Raw genomic sequence first — 19423 nt, 5'->3', positions numbered from 1 at the left:
ACTACATTTTTAAGTTTAGAGTGCAAAGAGGCAAATGATAACTGGCTTAGAAGGCCCAAGAAAACTAGAAAAGCAAAGAAAGCAATCCAATGTACATAACAGAATCTGCCAAAGACTCATGCATTGGCTGCACCAGTACCCCTAGAGTGATGGTGAAGGTGGCACTGAGAATAGGAAGCTTAGATGGAAGTTCGTTTATAAAGCAGTTAGTTGCCTGCCATACTCCACCAAAGCCAGGGCTCTGGCCCTTTCCCAACCCTGGCAGACAACAAGGTGAGTTTTAACAGAGGATCTCTGGACTAAGAGAGACAAGGCACAGATTAAAGGAGGAAAATAAACGAAAGCCCACTTCCGCTGGAGGAGGAAAGGGCAACCCACTCCATTATTCTCATCTGGATCGTGAACAGAGGAGTTTGGCAGGCTACAGTCCATAAGGCTGCAAAAAGTCGGACATGACTGAGCACACATACTACCTCCACACTGAATACTGAGACCTGTAACCCTCCTGTCTACTCAGCAACCAGAATATCAAAAGCCAGGTCTAATACTTCAATGGGAAGCCACATGATTATTCTGATTCCCCTGTCCAAAATAAAAGACGTGAACTAGAGGGTCCCCAATAAGACCACCCACCCAGAACTTTACAGTAAGGTACATGAACCCAAAGCTCCCAATAAGCCTCAATCCCAATTTTAGTATGAGCAGAGGACCCAGAGTTATTAGACTTGGAAGAGCTACTAGCATGAAAAACAGATCCAAACAAAAAGAAATAAAGTAACTTGAAGGAAAAAGGCAGATTTCAAGAAGAAGAAAATTGAAAAACAAAACACCTGTCTATAATATTTTTGGAGAAGTGAGAGAAAATAGTACATTCATGAAAGAAGAACAGTATAGTATTTTGAAAGGAATATTAGGAAACCAAAGAGAACTCCTGAAAATTCGAAATATAATAAAAACAATAGAAGATTCAGGAGAGAAAAGAGAACTAAAGGATCTTACAGTTATTATATTTACTAGTTCAAGACAAGAAAAAAAATAGAAGAATATTTTCAAGAATTGAAGTACACAAGCTTTCAAATTAAAAGAGCCCCTGAATGTCCAACACAATGAATAAAAATAAACTCACATCAAGGTACATCATCATGAAATTTCAAAACACTGAAAATAAAAAAATCTTAAAGCCCTCTAGAGTGGGGGAAAAAAAATGTCAAAAGAGAACCAAAAATTAGAATGGTAATTAACTGCTCAGTGGCAACACTGGATGTTAGAAGGAAAAAAAAAAGGATTTATCTTCAAATTAGGTGGAAAATAAATTCCTACTAAAATTCTATACCTGGCCAAACTAAATGTAATGATAGAGCAGAGGTTTTCAGATATAAAAAGTCTCACAAAAGAATTATTTTACTTTCCTTAGGAAAGCCTAGCAGTAAGTATTCTACCAAAAAGAGGGGAAAAATAGCAAATAAAGAGAGAAAATCCAGCAAATGGAAGGTTCAACATAACAGAAAGGCAAATGGACTCCCCTGCATGAAGGTGAAGGGAGATCACAAGCTGATAGCTATGTATTAAGTACAAAGTCGGGTATCAGAAAGTTCCAGAAAAGTGGTGCATGAGCTGTGGAAATCTGTCTGGTAGTTCTTTAAAAAGTTAAAATTATCATATGATCCAATAATCCCACACCTTAGAGATATACTCAAAAGATTCGAAAACAGGTATTCAAACAAATACATGTACACCAATGTTCACAGCAGCACTGTTCGTAACAGCTGAAAGGCGAGAACCCAAGTAAGTGCCCATCAACTAATGAACAGATAGGCAAGATACAACATACCCACACAATGGAATATTATTCAGCCACAAAAAGAATGAAGTACTAAAATCCACTACACATAGGTAATCCTTGAAAACACTATGCTAAGATAGAGCCAGACACAAGAATTCACGTTGTATAATTCCATTTATACGAAATATCCAGAATAAGTAACTCCATAGAGACAGAAAGTAAACTGGTGGCTTCACGAGCTGAGGAGAGGCGAGAATGGAGTGTGACTGCTTCTTCGGTACAGGGTTTTCTTCTGAGGTAATGAAAAGGTTTTGGAATTAGAGCTGGTGAATGTACTAAATGCCACTAAACTGTGCACTTTCACATGGCTAATCTAATGTTAAGTGAATTTTACCTCACATTTTTTTTTTTCAAAATTTTTTTTAAAAAGAAAGTTCCCGGATTGCTCCAAGAGAACAAAACTGACCAAAAACACTTACTCTGTTTTAAACATATTACAAATGAGAGCTGAATAACTGAGGCAGAGTCTGAGAATGAATTAGCATTAACACACAGAAAATGAGCCAATAAAAATTAGAGTCTCTAAGAAAAGTGATCATTGTAGTCATGCACGGTGTTTACAAAATTGTGGTGATTCAAATGTGATAATCTAAGCAGAATCATGACATAATTATATGGAGGGTGGGGACAGAAAGTGTCTGAGAGGGAAAGGTGAAAGAGTCAGTTGCCAATCTTTAGTTGTTCAAATTAAATTTAAAAAATATCTAAGAGTGAAAAACTAAACGTTGAAGTATCAGCACTTCAAAACATTTAAATAATGTTTATTATTTAGAGCTATGAAAGTAAACACTGAAGGAAAGAAACAATTGTAAGAATTTAAATAAGTTGCCTCTGGGAGTGGGAAATGAAAAATGAGGTTAAAATTCCACAGAGAATTGCCATTTCTTGGTAATAAACCTAATAAAAGTAAAAGAGAAGGAGACGGAATGTTATATATTTACACTGGTTATGAAAAACTAAGCTCACCTGAAGAAACTGTGTGAATTCTGTGTAGTTAAGGTGCTTCTTCCGATTATGCCCAAAATGTAGCCGGATAAATTCACAGTCCCAATTAAAAGGGATATGATGATGAATAGTAGTCTGTCCAAAAATTTCTTTGACATTTTCTTGAAAAGGAAAATAAAAATAAATAAATTATATCTGGAATAAGTAGTTTAGTCCACTGCAATGTTCCTACAGAAAGAAATTAAGAGAAATTTTAAAAGTCAATATTATCTGCTTCTAGTAAGATTAGCTGCAAAATTTTTTGTGCCCAGAAACCCATGCACGGGAACACAATTGATACAAAATATAATTTTACAGTTAAGATTGTGTACCATTACGTATAAGGCCATGAGATTCTTAATTTCTCTTGATTTAATTTTAATTAGTTAGTGATTTATATCTTGCACTATAAATGGCTGCTACTTTGCATTCCAGTATAAAATCAATAGTGTTTTCCCGGTTCCTCAAGGAGTCGAATTAAGCCCTTTATCAGAAGCATGAATACCTAAATTACGGTATAATGCAATATTTGTCATACTAAGTATGGCTTGATTGAGGCTTGATTATTACATTCACACTAGCCTGAATATATCTATTGAAGATAGGTATAAGAAATACTACCCAAAGCATATCATTAGCTCAGCAGCAAGCACCTTATTAAAAGCTTCTGATATTGTCAAAAATATGGTCTTGACACAAAGCTTCAAAATCCCCGTAAAAACCATGATTATTAGTCTCAGCTATTAAAATATTTTAAGATAAGTGAAATTAGTGATTCACTTTTAAATAAAGAAGGACTAAACACAGTATACTAACTTTTAGATAGGAACCAGTCACACCATGTAATATACAACCAAAACCCTCTGACAGCTTGTCTTCATGCACTGACAATGGCATTCACTTTCTTACAGAGTTCTACACTTACTAGAAAAGTCAATTCACAAATGACTGGTACTTTAACAAGCATAGACTGGATAGACTAATTTAGAAGCTCATGCCAAAAAAAAAAAAAAATCATTAACAAAGTTAAGAAAGCAGGAAGCCTCTTTTACTGATGTCTTAAGAACAAAATTATTTTCAAATTTAAGCCAATTATATTAGTGAAAGGGTTTTACTATCTATAGCTATCAGTTATATTAAGAATTAGTAAATATAAGCTTAATGTTTTATAATCTCCAACTACACTATTTTATCTAATTTCTGAAAATTCTCTAAACAGATATAAATCTCACATTGTAAATGGTTTAATGGATTCCCTTTAGCTTTAACATACTTTTTTTGGATAAAAGCATTGCTATGGTGGGGAAGTAGGGGAAGTGTAAGAATCCTGAACTGGAAATCCTACCAGTCTGGACTCAACACGACAGCTCTGAATAGGTCACAGCGATCGGTCAGTTGGAAGGCGGCATTGGATGTCACTGGGGAGATGGGATTCTCATCTTTTCTTTCAAATGGAATGTAGCATCTATTTCTGGCCTAAATAGCAACAGTATTTCAGAGTTTTCAAATCATGTCAATTATTTTCATCTTCCATAAACACAAATCAAAGATATGAGCTTTAGTTTCTGAAAGCAAAGAATTAATGCAGTAGCAAGTTACGGGATTCTAAGCAACACAGAGGATTACCCTCAACTCTATGTGAGACTTCAACAAGTTGTAAAATATATTAAAGTTTACGAAATTATTAAAATAACAAGGATGGCAGAAAACTCTTTTGAGCTAAAAATATTAAGGCAGTTTAGCAAAGATTTTTTTTTTTTAGGATCCTCCTACCTGCTTCTCTTTCCAAATTAATTTGGTTTCTTATTTTAAGTATTAAACTAAGGGAATATGAAGAAATTGATGGAAAACATATTAGGATAACTTAATTACATTAAGAGAAATTATTAAAAGGAATAAGTTATTTTATAACCTTTTTTTAAAGGTCACAACTCTCAAAACTCAAGTGCTTGATAAGAAATATACTTATGCTACCTAAGTAAGTTTTATGCAATAGCAGAATAAAACTGAATTCCCTTTGTATGACTGGAAAAAACCAGAATCTCAAGTGAAACTATATCAAATAAAACCAGACTCAAAATCTTTCAAACTTATGAAAATTTAATGAACCATAAAAATTTCTTTTTCTATCACAAAAAGGACATTTATAAACCAAAATTACAATGTGTAATTTACATTCAGAAAAAAATAGCACTATAATAAAAACTTTTAACTAAAATCCTATTTAGTAAACTTCTTAGCAACCTTTAAATAAGATCTTACAGTACCTTTGAAACAATTAAGCTGATGGCTTAAATTACTCATATTAATTTCTCCAAATACAGAAGTGTCATTTTCCATGAATATTTGTTTAAACATTTCCCACTTTTCCCAAAGTGGTCAGTTGACAGTTTTGTACATGGTTTTACTATGACCATTATTATGTGCTATGGTTTATTAACTACCCCCAGACACTTTTAATTATTTTAGCCATGTCACAGGTTGCAAACTTTCAAACCTACTCTGGCATCTCTTGATGTATGCCACTTCCTTTCTGTTATTGTTTCCACTGCTGCTGCTGCTGCTAAGTCGCTTCAGTCATGTCCGACTCTGTGCGACCCCATGGACTGCAACCTACCAGGCTTCTCCGTCCATGGGATTCTCCAGGCAAGAGTACTGGAGTAGGGTGCCATTTCCTTCTCCATTGTTTCCACTACCAACTCTCTAAGACTAAATCAGGAAGCTTAGAGAAATAATTAGTACAACTACTGTTTTAAAGTCAAATTCATAATTACCACTTTACTTTTACCAGGATATGCTTATCAAAAAAAAAAAAAGTTATACAAAAGCTCCAGAACTGGAGAGCTTAATACTGAGGCAATAGCCAAAAGCACTAATGACCTCCTCTTATGCAGTTTTATCAGGCTCTGTATGACATGAAAGGGGGCACCAATAATCTCAAAAACACCCAATGTATCCAACTGAAACTACATAGTAAGTTTCTCCCCAGAGAGAATCCCGTCTTTCCAGTGGCAAACAAAGGTCTTAGCTCTCTAAGCAGTGCTGTTTCAGTGGCCACAGTTCTGGCTTGGATGAAAGCGATAAGAGAGTCACATCTTATTGGCAACAGGATCAGATCGAGTGTTTTATATCAGGTTGGCATTGCTAAGGGAAATAGGAATCCATTTGTTTTCTGACATAGAGAAAACAAAAGACCACTTTTTCACTTCCTGCAGAGCATGGGCTTATAAAAGAGATGGTTTATAATTCCTTTGAAATGGGAAACGGGGTCAGATATAAAAGTAGCCTATCATGTTCTCTTTGCTTAAAGGAGAGGAGCACAATGATTCGTCAGGAGGGCAGGTAAATGGTGACAACTCCTATAACATTAGTCAATTTAGCTGTATCAGTCACTTATGATGATTGGACTAAATGAAATACACTGAAGCATATATATTAGGTCAATATGTCTTAACAGAGGTTTTAATTTCCCCAGCAGCCCACACTGCGTCTCCCCATCTTATCCACCCTCATCCCTCCCCTGGTCCTTATGGGAGCTTCCTACTGGTCTTGTTCACCTTTCTGCAGTACAAAATTACCTCTGACCGGGGCTGGCACTCTTCTCCAAGACTGCCACCATGCCTGTTCCATGAATGAGCCTGGAAGGAGCTGCTGTACCAACGGTGTGGCCAGAGAACTCCTCCTGTAGGTATACAAGCCATCAGCCCTGTGACACAGCCCACCTACCATCAGCCCAACGACATCCTGATTCCAAGGATTCCAGCCCAGCAGGAACCACTGCTTCCAGCTTATAGGCTTGAGAGCAAACATTTTTATTGTCAGAGGGGAAAAAAGAGAGTCCTCAACAGCTGAGTTTCACCTGCACAGTTCTTAAAGTGAAGTCAGAGAGGCTTTTAAAAGGACTCCCACCATGAACAATGAATATCCTTGTGTATAACTGAACAAAAACAATGGCAAGACTTGTGGAAGAGTTTCTCAGAGAAAGAAAACTTGAGGGGAAAGAAGAGGAACAACTAAGAGACTGAAAAATAAAACAAAGGAAAACAAACAATAACAATAAAAAGATCAACAACAGGAGCTTGTAGAAGTCCCAGCCAACACAGCATGTCAAGCCAGACTTCTAAGTCCTACTTCAGGTGGCTTGTTAATTTCTGGGGTGACCTTGTCTGTTTTACTGAGGGAGAAGTATTTCTATTAACCCCTTTACCTACCTCCAAAAGGGACTACTGTACAATCAGTCCACACAGTAGTCCTGCTGCCAAATATACGTAAAGGTCCATTTCTCAGGAAAAATGAGTTTACGTTTAAAGAGCATCTATTACTATAGAAGGTAGATGCTTCAACAATCTATCACCAAATGGCATAAAAACAAGTGTTACCATGTCATTTTTTTACCTCAAACTCTAAGCTACTCTAGCAGTCTTGAGTATTAATGTGACCCTCTCTGTAATATCTGAGTCTCAAAAATGCTTACTGATTTAATTTGAACACCCAAGTGAAGCTCTCATTCTTACCAAGTTAAACTAGGTATTTATTACCATTAGGGTTTCATATTATACCATGTCTATAGCTTTGTTCCCACTGACAGAGGATATGACCTTTTTCATATCTAGACCTCCATCTCCTAAACCTTTTAACCATAGCAGCAGTCATGCCTAAAACACTCCAATCTGATTATTATGCCCTTTATGGAAAAAGAGTATTTTAGAGGCACAAATGGAACACGTATTTATTTGCTATACATATTGGTGGTCAAACAGCATAAAATTAAAAGGAAACCCTACTTCTTGAGAGTTCTATAGTCAGGGGATGAAGATATACCCCTGGAAAAGTTTCCTTGTAACAGTTCCCATTCCTAGGCAAACACTTTTAGAACACAATATTGATGAGATTTTTAATAGGAAATTTAGAATACATAACATGTTTTATATTCATTTATTAGTTAATAGGTAAGAGTATTGTTGGGTTTTTTAGAATCCTTGTTAAAGCAATAGGTTTCTTTTTTTTTTTTTTTTTAAACTTAGGACAAAGGTATGGCAACTATTGACAACACAGTGTAGAAGCGCTGGTTATCTTGGTTACCTCAATCCAATTCTATCGAGCAAACACCCAGTACACTAGTGGATGGCAGTGAAAGCAAGGCAAGTTTACACTATATCTAGCACACACCAGTCATGCAATGGCCCGTAGAAGGCTCATGCCACCAGGCAGAAACAGATATTCAAGCCATTAAGTAATCATCCACAGCATGCATTAGAGGTTTCACTGAAAGAACACCAAAGAAACAACTAATGATGTTATTCATTCTTTTAAAAACTTCAGAACCCTCTCCTGAGCTTGTGCATCCTGAATGGATTATCAACATCTTGATCTAAGTCCTCTCCCCTACAGCAAAGGCATCTTTAAAAAAAAAACTTGCCCAGCATTCAAGTAAATGTTATTCAGTACTGCTATATATATAAATACTTGCAAAGATGTATACAATTTAAGTACACAATTTGATGTGTATAAAAGCCATATCTAAAAAAACAAAAGCATAGATGAGAACAATATATATAGATGTACACATAAATCATCAGAGTCCATGAGATAGAGATAATACTGATGGCATAATAGTTTTTCCCTATTCCATTATATTTTGCATCCAATATTCTCTCCTGGCTTTCTCTCCTGATGTGCACAAGAGAAAAACTATACTTTAAATAAGCTCCAAACTAGAAAACATAAGTCCATCAGGTGAAAAGGACTGAGTCAGAATGGATCTAAATTTTCTTTTTACCTAAACATACATCTGTAAAGAGATAAGCATAATTCTTTTTATTAAGTGAGTACAAACATGAAAACGGACCTTTATCACAGATCCAAAATTCTATTAAAATTAACTCCAGGTTAATTATTTCCTTATGCTGAATTCTGTAGTCGAATACAGCCTGAACTAAGTGGGCCTTAGAAATCTTGTTAAATGGCATTTGTAACAGTTTCAGTGCTTTCTTCTCTCCTTCCTTACGATTATTTTCATTATAGTTAAGAAGGTTTGTCTAAAAATGAATCCTCAACATTAGGGAAGGGAATGGTCCAGGTCCCCAGGATTTAGGTGAACACCATCAAGAGAACCATCCAGTTGGCCAGGGATCACAGGAACAACATCAAAAGGTAGTTCAAATTCATCTTATTCTGTAAGAATTTTCCCAACTCTAATATGGAGCAGTAAAATGAAGGATCTGGAGGAATTACATGTTCTGTTTATACCAGGTGCTATAAAAACTAAAACTGATACATTTTGCTTTTAATTCTATTTGCATTTTCTTGAAGTCTTAACTCATAAATCAGTATGATGGGAAAAACAAAAGATCTATAAAATGCTAAAGCTGGAGTCTAATAACTATAAGCTTTCATTTGCATGAAATGATATGGTGTGTATAAACCATTCAGCTACTTCCTACACATCTTAATCCACTAATCAACAATGGCATGAGTCTCTATTGTTAGTCTGTTGAATAAACTGATTTGACTGACTTATTTTTTTAAAATAGAAATTGGAAAAGGCAATCAAAGAATCATAATACCAAGGTAAAAGGGACAAAGTAAGTTAGAATTTGGCTTTGGGAAATCTAATTTTTAAGCAAGAACACAGGATAGAAGTATGGGCATCCTGTCATTAATACAGATATTTGTATCAAGTGATTTCCCAAGCATCTGTGCACCATATTTAGAAGTAAGGCATACGAACATGTGTGATAACTATTGAAAATAGAAAATGCAGCATTCTTAGAAGTACAAAGTTAATGCTGAATGATGAGATGATAAAGCTTTTATGTTTTAAACTATAAAATCTAGGCTTTTCTGAGGAAAGTCAACATTCTTTAGGAGGCAGAAAAGGCCAGGGCTTGCTCCAAAGAGAGAATGCCAAGATAAACGCAGAAACCTGAAGAGCTCTGCGTAGGTATTTATTTGGGAAAATGTTCTTACACAGAAGACAACTGGGTCAGTGGGCAGAAGAAATCAATTAATGCCATGCTAGAACATATGCCCACAAAGGTGACAGCAAAAGCAAGACTAGCCCTTTCCAATGCCTGTACTTTCTCACCATTCTCACCACAGCAGTGATACTTTTCCCTTTGGGTTTAACAAGAGAATGTTTGTTTTCTAACAAACACTACAGTGAATAAGTATTTAGCACCGTGGCTCAGGGGAAGCCGGATTTTCAGGAGTCTCTCTACCACAAACTGATGCCAATTCACACTGTACACCGCTGAACGGCCTCAAGTTCGGTTTTACAAGATGAAAAAGTTCTGGAGATGTGTTTCATGACAGTGTGAATATACTCAACACTACTGAACTGTACGCTTAGGTTAAGATGCTAAGGTTAGTGTTAGGTACTGTTTACCACAATGAAAAAAAATTCAAATATTAAAAAAAAAAGGGAGGAGTGCTCTAGGTCCTTCAAAACACTACTTTTTAATTGAAAAGCCTACTGCAAGAAAAATTAGCTGATACTTTTACTAAGCACATACTAATTCCTGGAAGTAAGCCTCTTTTAAAAAACTAATATATAGCTATATATAGAAACCCTAGTTTGTACACTTTTGAGACATCCACAGTGTGCTCAATGATGTGCCTACCAAATGATTTAAATGGATTTCTACACCCAATTCAGAAGGCAACTTTAATATTCTAGCCTTCTTTTCTAAAATCAAAAATTTTAAATGGGGCTTCAGAGAATGCTAACTATTCCTGCCTTAACTCCTTCAGTTCCATTCTTGGGCGTTAAAATGACACCGAAGCAATTTTCCAAAGAGGCTCCAGAGAAGCTCTGAATTCTCTACCCTGAAACCCCTTAAAGAACGAGATGATTACTCCATGTTGTTCAGTCTGTTTCATAAAAAATCTATCCCAGGCTGGCCCAGAACAAGGTAATTTTATACCACCAACTTTAGGAATGTGAAAGTGTCAGAGAGGCAATGAGTTGAAGCAACAACATTCCTACCTTCCTCAATTTTTTTTTGGCAATAGTTTAATGATTTAAAGAAAATAAAACCATTTTAATTTTATCTACATAAATTCTTTTAGGAAATTAAAACTTCATTTTCTGACTAGCTCTTAAATAAGCAGCAAACTGTATGCAGTTACTAAATTTAGCAATTTAAGATTGGACCAGCCTCACTAACTTCACTTAACTATATAATCTTTTTTTTTTCTTACCAAATGTCACCTCTCCATTTCCACTCTTGTCAAACAATTGGAAAGCCACTATGAACATGGAATCTGGAGCACATAATACAGATTCAAATGCCAAAAACTCTTGATAGGAGATCAACCTGGAATAAAATATAAAATATCATCAGCTGGTAACCTGCCTTTGCAGTATGAACTATAGCTCAGGGTAACCAAATAACTGATGAAGGGAAGTTTCTCTGTAGTGGAATTCCAGATAATAAAGAAAGAAGGAATGATAGAATATTGGTTGGTGGTGGTGTAGTTGCTAAGCCGTGTCCAACTCTTGTGACTCCATGGATTGCAGCCCACCAGGCTCCTCTGTCCATAGACTTTTTCAGGTAAGCATACTGGAGTGGGTTGCCATTTCCCTCCCCAGGGAATCTTGCTGAGTCAGGGACTGAACCTGCGTCTCCTGCACTGGCAGCTGGATTCTTTACCACTGAACCACCAGGGAAGCCCATGATAGAATATTACCTTTTGGTAAACTCTTAACACATTAATGGATCTAAATAATAATCAACAGTCCCTAAATATCACAGAAAGAAAGAGACTGGATGAAAAATAATTGAAACTGAATCTGACCAAGTCTCTAATAGATCAGAGTTTCTAAACCTCTGCACTCAACAGTGACATTTGAAGCTGAATAACTCTGCTGTGGGGGCCTCCTATGCATTGTATCATGTTGAGCAACATCACTGACCTCTACCCACTAGACGCCAACAATACCTAGCACATTGAGAACCAATGTTTTAGATGTAATCAACAATTTGCAGAAAAAATATAAAGGACAAAGAAAATTGTTAAATTAAACATTACGACAGAAACACAATCAGCAAAAATGTAGATTGTGGGAAATTAGAAGTAAACATTTTGGAGTTGGAAAAAAAAAATTTTAAAGAAGATATGGAAGAGAACCTAATTAAAGACCTAAAAGATACAGCAATTAATTACAAAGATACAGATCTTATTTGGATTCTGATTAAAACAAAGTAAAAAAAATTTTTTTTTAGTTTATAAGAAAATCAGGAAATGAAAATACTGATATAACACAAATGCTTGATAATACTGAGACATCAACATCTTTGAGATTTGTTTTTGGTAATTTTTCTTATCTCGTAGAAATATACATTGAGATATTTACAGATGAAATAAGTCACCTGGAATTTGCTTCAAAATAATCTAGGGGATAGAGGAATAGGTGGAGATATAAGTAAAACAAACTTAGTAATTATCTTCACAATTATTAAAAGTAGGTGTATTTAAAAAAAAGGTGTAGTCACTATTAAAGTGAACTCTAACATGAACTGGGGTGATTACATGCATCAGCGCAGTTCATCCTTGGTTAAAAAAAAGTCTTAGAATACTCTAGGTGGATAATTTTGACAAAGTTTTGTTTCACTTTTACATACATATATTATATATGTATGTACACTTGTGCATAGTGTTGTGAAATCTACTTTTTAGATCAGAAGAGTTTGTAGACCACTGTAGTTTAACTATGCTGGCAAATAAAAGCACAAATTAACCTAAAAAAAAAGTGGGTGATGAGTATATTGAATTTATTACACTACTTTTTGTTTTATATATTTGAAATGTCACTAATAAAAACTTTAAAGGAAAGTTCAAAACAAAAAGGAAAACCAAAGCTTATTCATCCTATAATACTAACGGCTGTGAAACTAGCCAGTGGCCAAAACTACACTGAACTAGCCTTCAGTGATTTTTTTTCTAATTTATTTTTTTATTGAAGGATCACTGCTTTACAGAATTTTGCTGTTTTCATTCAAACCTCAACATGAATCAGCCATAGGTATACATATATCCCCTCCCTGTTGAACCTCCCTCCCATCTCCTGCCCCATCCCATCCCTCTAGACTGATACAGAGCCCCTGTTTGAGTTTCCTGAGCCATACAGCAAATTCCCATTGGCTATCTATCTTACATATGGTAATGTAAGTTTCCATGAAACTCTTTCCATACATCTCACCCTGTCCTCCCCTCTCCCATGTCCTTAAGTCTATTCTCTATGTCTGTTTCTCCATTGCTGCCCTGTAAATATATTCTTCAGTACCATTTTTCTAGATTGTGTATATATGTGTTAGAATACGATATTTACCTTTCTCTTTCTGACTCATTTCACTCTGTATAATAGGTTCTAGGTTCATCCACCTCATCAGAACTGACTCAAACGCATTCTTTTTTATGGCTCAATAATATTCCATTGTGTATATATACCACAACTTCTTTATCCATTCATCTGTCAATGGACATCTAGGTTGCTTCCATGTTCTAGCTTTGTAAATAGTGCTGCAATAAACAATGGGAAACGTGTCTTTTTCAATTTTGTTTTCCTGAGGGTATAATGCCTAGAAGTGGGAATGCTGGGTCATATGGTGGCTTTATTCCTAGTTTTTTAAAGGAATCTCCATACTGTCTTCCATAGTGGCTGTCTCAATTTACATTTCCACCAACAGTGCAAGAGCATTCTCTTTTCTCCACACCCTCTCCAGCATTTATTGTTTGTAGACTTTTTGATGATGGCCGTTCTGACCAGCCTGAGGTGATACCTCATTGTAGTTTTGATTTGCATTTCTCTAATAATGAGCAATGTTTGAGCATCTTTTCATGTGTTTGTTACCCATCTGTACATCTTCTTTGGAGAAATGTCTGTTTAAGTCTTTCCCCCACTTTTTGACTGGGAAAATGACTATACTACCAAAGGCAATCTAGAGATTCAACTCAATCCCTATCAAACTACCAATGGCATTTTTCACAGAACTAGAACAAAAAATTTCACAATTCATATGGAAACACAAAAGACCCTGAATAGCCACAGCAGTCCTGAGAAAGAAGAATGGAGCTGGAGGAATCAACCTTCCTGACTTCAGATTATACTACAAAGCTACAGTCATCAAGACAGTATGGTACTGGCACAAAAACAGAAATACAGACCAATGGAACAAGATAGAAAATGGGTACCTTATTTTTGACAAAGGAGGCAAGAATATACAATGGGGCAGACACCTCTTCAGTAAGTGGTGCTAGGAAAACTGGACAGTTACACGTAAAAGAATGAAATTAGGACACTTCCTAACACCATACACAAAGATAAACTCAAAATGGATTAAAGACCTAAATGTAAGACCAGAAACTATAAAATTCTTAGAGGAAAATATAGGCAGAACACTCAACATAAATCCAAGCAAGAGCCTCTATGACCCACCTCCTAGAGTAATGGAAATAAAAGTAAACAAGTGGGACCTGATTAAACCTAAAAGCTTTTGCACAGCAAAGGAAACTATAAGCAAGGTGAAAAAGCAATCCTCAGCATGGGAGAAAATAATAGCAATGAAACAACTAACAAAGGATTGATTTCCAAAATATATAAGCAGTTCATACAACTGAATGCCAGAAAAACAAACAACCAAATCAAAAAGTGGGAAAGAGCCTTCAATGATTTTACGGAGCATTTGGGCTTCCCTTATGGCTCAGCAGTAAAAAAAAAAAAAAAAAAGAAAAAAAAAAAAATCCGCCTGCTAATGCAGGTTCAATTCCTCGGTCGAGAGGACCCCTGGAGAAGGAAATGGCAAGCCACTGCAGTAATTTTGCCTGGGAAATCCCATGGACAGAGGAGCCTGGTGGGCTACAGTCCTTGGGATTGCAAAAAGTCAACTAAGCACACACACCCACACGCACAATCTTTACATGGCTCATTTCAAATATCATTTCCTCAAGAGAATCATCTTAAAGTCCCCAGATGACTTCATATCCTTACAGCATTTGTTCTGTGCCCCTCACAAAATTCCTCTTAAAGTAATTATGTAACTCATTATTTCAAATTTAATTCCCTGTCAGAAAGTAGGCTTGTCAGAGCACAGGCTTGATTCAGGGCAGGAACTCAAATATTCTTGAAGAAACTCAATTTAGGATATATGACTTTTTAGAGACATGTTTTCCAACACATTTTTAAGAAAATGACTATATTTCACATTTCATTTTATGCCCTCACTCATCTAAGTCACATTACACATTCAAAGTTACATTTTTATTACTTAAAACATTTTGAAGTATGTTTAAATTACACAAATTACATTATATCCAAAAGCAATGCTGCTGCTATTTAGTTGCTAAGTTATGTCCAACTCTTTTGCGACCACGTGGACTGTAGCCTGCCAGGCTCCCCTGTCCATGGGATACTCTAGGCAAGAATACAGGAGTGGGTTGCCACTTTCTCCTCCAGGGGATCTTCCCAACACAGGGATCGAATCTGAGTCTCCTGCTTGACAGGCAGATTCCTTACCACTGAACCACCTGGGAAGCCCAATATACTCTATGACTTTGCCCTTTATTGAGGGAAAAGAATGGCTCTGTGGCAGTAGTATTCAGGGCACTGGAGACTATGCCCTCACTGTGCTCGTGCTAAAGAATCCTGGGAGGAACAAGCCAATTAAAAACTGTTTATCAAGCCACATGTCATATAACACATCATATGCATTACTAAAAAATATAGTAAAACTCTATAAAGTATTATTATCAGTACACAAATTTTCAGGTAGTAAAAACAGTGGTATCATCATGACTATATCCACACACTCCTACAAAGCAATGAGCAATTTGTGGTTCTAAGTTCTGAACAAAACTCAAGATCAATGAGAATGTATAACACAAATACAATAGTGATCGAGGGAACCAGTTAGAGTAGGTTGTCACTTTCTATATTATGAAATTTAGAAACATTTGAAATTTTTATATTTATAATGAAGAATTAGCACTATTTCTTCTGCTCATAACATTAACTTTTAAAATAAAAATGAAAAGTCGCTAGGCTGATTATAGGGGGAAGAACAACGCATAGCATCTTGATTTTTCCAAAACACGCCAAGTCTCAGCAAATAGACCTAAAAATACAATTACCCTGAAATACAGAATATTAGATTTTAAACATATTTCATGTTCAGTAGTAAATCTTTCTGTATTTATGAGAAGAGGTCAAAGGGTTTTTCCTTAACTAGCAAAGGTCATAAATGGTTGGCTGGCAAACCAATCATTTGCTTTTTAGGAGTCACGGTGGTATCACTTACACGTGGAATCTAAAGTACGTCACAAATGAACATATCAACAAAACAGAAAGACTCACAGACACAGAGAACAGACTTGTGGTTGCCAAAGGGGAGGTGGGGCGGGAAAGGGATGAACTGGGAGTCTGGGGTTGGTAGAGGCAAACTATTACATTTAGAATGGACAAATGACAAGGACCTCATGTATAGCACAGGAACTATATTCTGTGATAAACCATAAAGGAAAAGAAAACTGAAAAAAAGAATGCATACAGGTATATACGTGAGTCATTCTGCTGTATGGCAGAGATTGGCACAACACTGGAAACCAACTACATTTCAATTTTATAAAAAAAGTTCTATATTAACCTAAATGGAAAAAGAATTTGAAAAAGAATAGATGCATATATATGCATAAGTGAATCACGTTGCTATACACTTGAAACTGACACAACACTGTTGATCAATTATATACTCCAATGTAAAATACAAGTTAAAAAATAAAATAGTTAAATTAATACAACAAAAAAGCACAGGGAGAAAAAAATATACACACATTCTATGAACTTTATTAAATATCTACATTATTATCTACTAGTATATTCAGAAAGGCAAATCATATATTTATGCAATTTAGAGTCAGAAGGACCCTTAGAAAATGCAAAGAACTGATTTGTACAAAGACATTCAGCAACTCAGTGAGCCACGGTGAAGACTCAACTCCTACCTTCAATCAATCCAGTGTACACCATCCTGTCCCCCAACCCCAAATTTAAAGTTATAGCTGAAAAATACAAAGGGTATCCGCTATCTCTAGCAAGTAGAATATTATTATAAGAAGGCATTTGAAGGATACTGAGCCAAACCTTAATACTCAGTTACCTTTGTTATACAGGGTGATTTATTTGAAGAAAGTCAATAAAGAAACACAAAAGCATCAGCAAACTCAAAATAAGTCACTTCGTACTATTCAGCCTTAAAAAGGAATGAAATTCTGATACATGCTATAACATGAATGAATCACTTCACCATGCAAAGTGAAATAAGCCAAATGCAAGAGGAAAAATATTATATTATTTCACTGATATGAAGTACTTAGAACAAATTCATAAAGACAGAAAATAGAATAGTGGTTACCTGGAACTGGGTACTGGGAGAGAATGGGGACTTGTTTAATGACTGTGGAGTTTCAGTATGGGAAAATGAAAAAGTTCTGGAGCTGAATACTGGTGAAGAAATGAATGTGAATGTGCTTCTGTCCAGTTCAGTCACTCAGTCATGTCTGACTTTTGTGACTACATGGACTGCAGCATGCCAGGCTTCCCTGTCCATCCCCAACTTCCGGAGCTTACTCAAATTTATGTCCATTGAGATGGTGATGGACCAGCTCATCCTCTGTCGTCCCCTTTTCCTCCCACCTTCAACCTTTCCCAGCATCAGGGTCTTTTCAAATGAGTCAGCTCTTCACATCAGGTGGCCAAAGTACTGGAGTTTCTGCTTCAACATCAGTCCCTCCAATGAATATTCAGGACTCATTTCCTTTAGGATGGACTGGTTGGCTCTCCTTGCAATCCAAGGGACTCTATCAGTCTTCAACACCACAGTTCAAAAGCATCAATTCTTTGGCGCTCAGCTTTCTTTGTAGTCCAACTCTCACATCCATACATGACTACTGGAAAAACCATAGCTTTACTAGATGGACGTTTGTTGGCAAAGTAACGTTTCTGCTTTTTAATATGTTGTCTAGGTTGGTCATAGCTTTTCTTCCAAGGAGCAAGTGTCTTTTAATTTCATGGCTGCAATCACCATTTGCAGTGATTTTGGAACTGCAAAAAAAACACAGTCTCTCACTGTTTCCATTGTTTCCCCATCTATTTGCCATGAAGTGACGGGACCAGATGCCATGATCTTAGTTTTCTGAATGTTGAGCTTTAAGCCAACTTTTTCAGTCTCCTCTTTCACTTTCATCAAGAGGCTCTTTAGTTCTTCTTTAGTTTCTGCCATAAGGGTGGTGTCATCTGCATATCTGAGGTTATGGATATTTCGCTCAGAAATCTTGATTCCTGCTTGTGCTTCATCCAGCCTGGCATTTCTCATGATGTACTCTACCTATAAGTTAAATAAGCAAGATGACAATATACAGCCTTGACGTACTCCTTTCCCGATTTGGAACCAATCTGTTGTCCCATGTCCAGTTCTAACTGTTGCTTCCTGACCTGCATACAGACTTCTCAAGAGGCAGGTCAGGTGGTCTGGTATTTCCATCCCTTGAAGAATTTTCCAAGATGTTCATGATCCACACAGTCAAAGGCTTTGGCATAGTCAATAAGCAGAAGTAGATGTTTTTCTGGAACTCTCTTGCTTTTTCTATGACCCAACAGATGTTCACAATTTGATCTCTGGTTCCTCTGCCTTTTGTAAACCCAGCTTGAACATTTGGAAGTTCATGGTTCATGTACGGTTGAAGCCTGGCTTGGAGAATTTTGAGGCGTGTGAGATAAGTGCAATTGTGCAGTAGTTTGAACATTCTTTGGCATTGCCTATTTTTGGGACTGGAATGAAAACTGACCTTTTCCAGTACTGTGGCCACTGATGAGTTTTCCAAATTTGCTGGCATACTGAGGGCAGCACTTTCACAGCATCATCTTTTAGGAGTTGAAATATCTCAACTGGAGTTTCATCACCTCCACTAGCTTTGTTCATAGTGGTGCTTCCTAAGGCCCACTTGACTTCACATTCCAGGATGTCTGGCTCTAGATGAGTGATCACATCATCGTGATTATCTGGGTCGTGAAGATCTTTTTTGTACAGTTCTTCTGTGTATTCTTGCCACCTCTTCTTAATATCTTCTGCTTCTGTTAGGTCCATACCATTTCTGTCCTTTATCGAGCCCATCTTTGCATGAAATGGTCCCTTGGTATCTCTAATTTTCTTGAAGAGATCTCTAGACTTTCCCATTCAACTGTTTTCCTCTATTTCTTTGCATTGATCACTGAGGAAGGCCTCCTTATCTCTCCTTGCTATTCTTTGGAACTCTGCATTCAAATGGGTATATCTTTCCTTTTCTCTTTTGCCTTTTTTCTTTTCTCAGCTATTTGTAAGGGCTCCTCAGACAACCATTTTGCCTTTTTGCATTTCTTTTTCTTGGGGATGGTCTTGATCACTGCCTCCTATACAATGTCATGAACCTACATCAGTAGTTCTTCAGGCACTCTATCAGATCTAATCCCTTGAATCTATTTCTCATTTCTACTGTATAATCATAAGGGATTTGATTTAGGTCATACCTGAATGGTCTAGTGGTTTTCCCTACTTTCTTCAA

At 36.4% G+C, this 19423-nt stretch overlaps 1 protein-coding gene across 5 annotated transcripts in view; it reads right to left on the bottom strand.

The window, feature by feature from the left end:
- Positions 1-19423, bottom strand: part of SLC25A12 (solute carrier family 25 member 12) — a 166172-nt gene that overhangs the window by 50591 nt on the left and 96158 nt on the right. For 4 of the 5 annotated variants that reach the window (XM_044933796.2, XM_006070251.4, XM_025274905.3 and 1 more), the window contains 2 exons: positions 11030-11145; positions 2810-2949 (listed from right to left, as the gene is read on the bottom strand). In XM_044933796.2, the coding sequence (XP_044789731.1) occupies positions 2810-2949; positions 11030-11145 (256 nt within the window). Of the gene's footprint in view, positions 1-2809; positions 2950-6405; positions 6510-11029; positions 11146-19423 lie in introns of those variants that run through there. The other variant, XM_006070252.4, reaches the window with a different exon arrangement.

Source organism: Bubalus bubalis, chromosome 2 (genome assembly GCF_019923935.1).
Source record: "Bubalus bubalis isolate 160015118507 breed Murrah chromosome 2, NDDB_SH_1, whole genome shotgun sequence".
NCBI lineage: Eukaryota > Metazoa > Chordata > Mammalia > Artiodactyla > Bovidae > Bubalus > Bubalus bubalis.
This window is presented reverse-complemented; position numbering and strand designations above follow the sequence as displayed.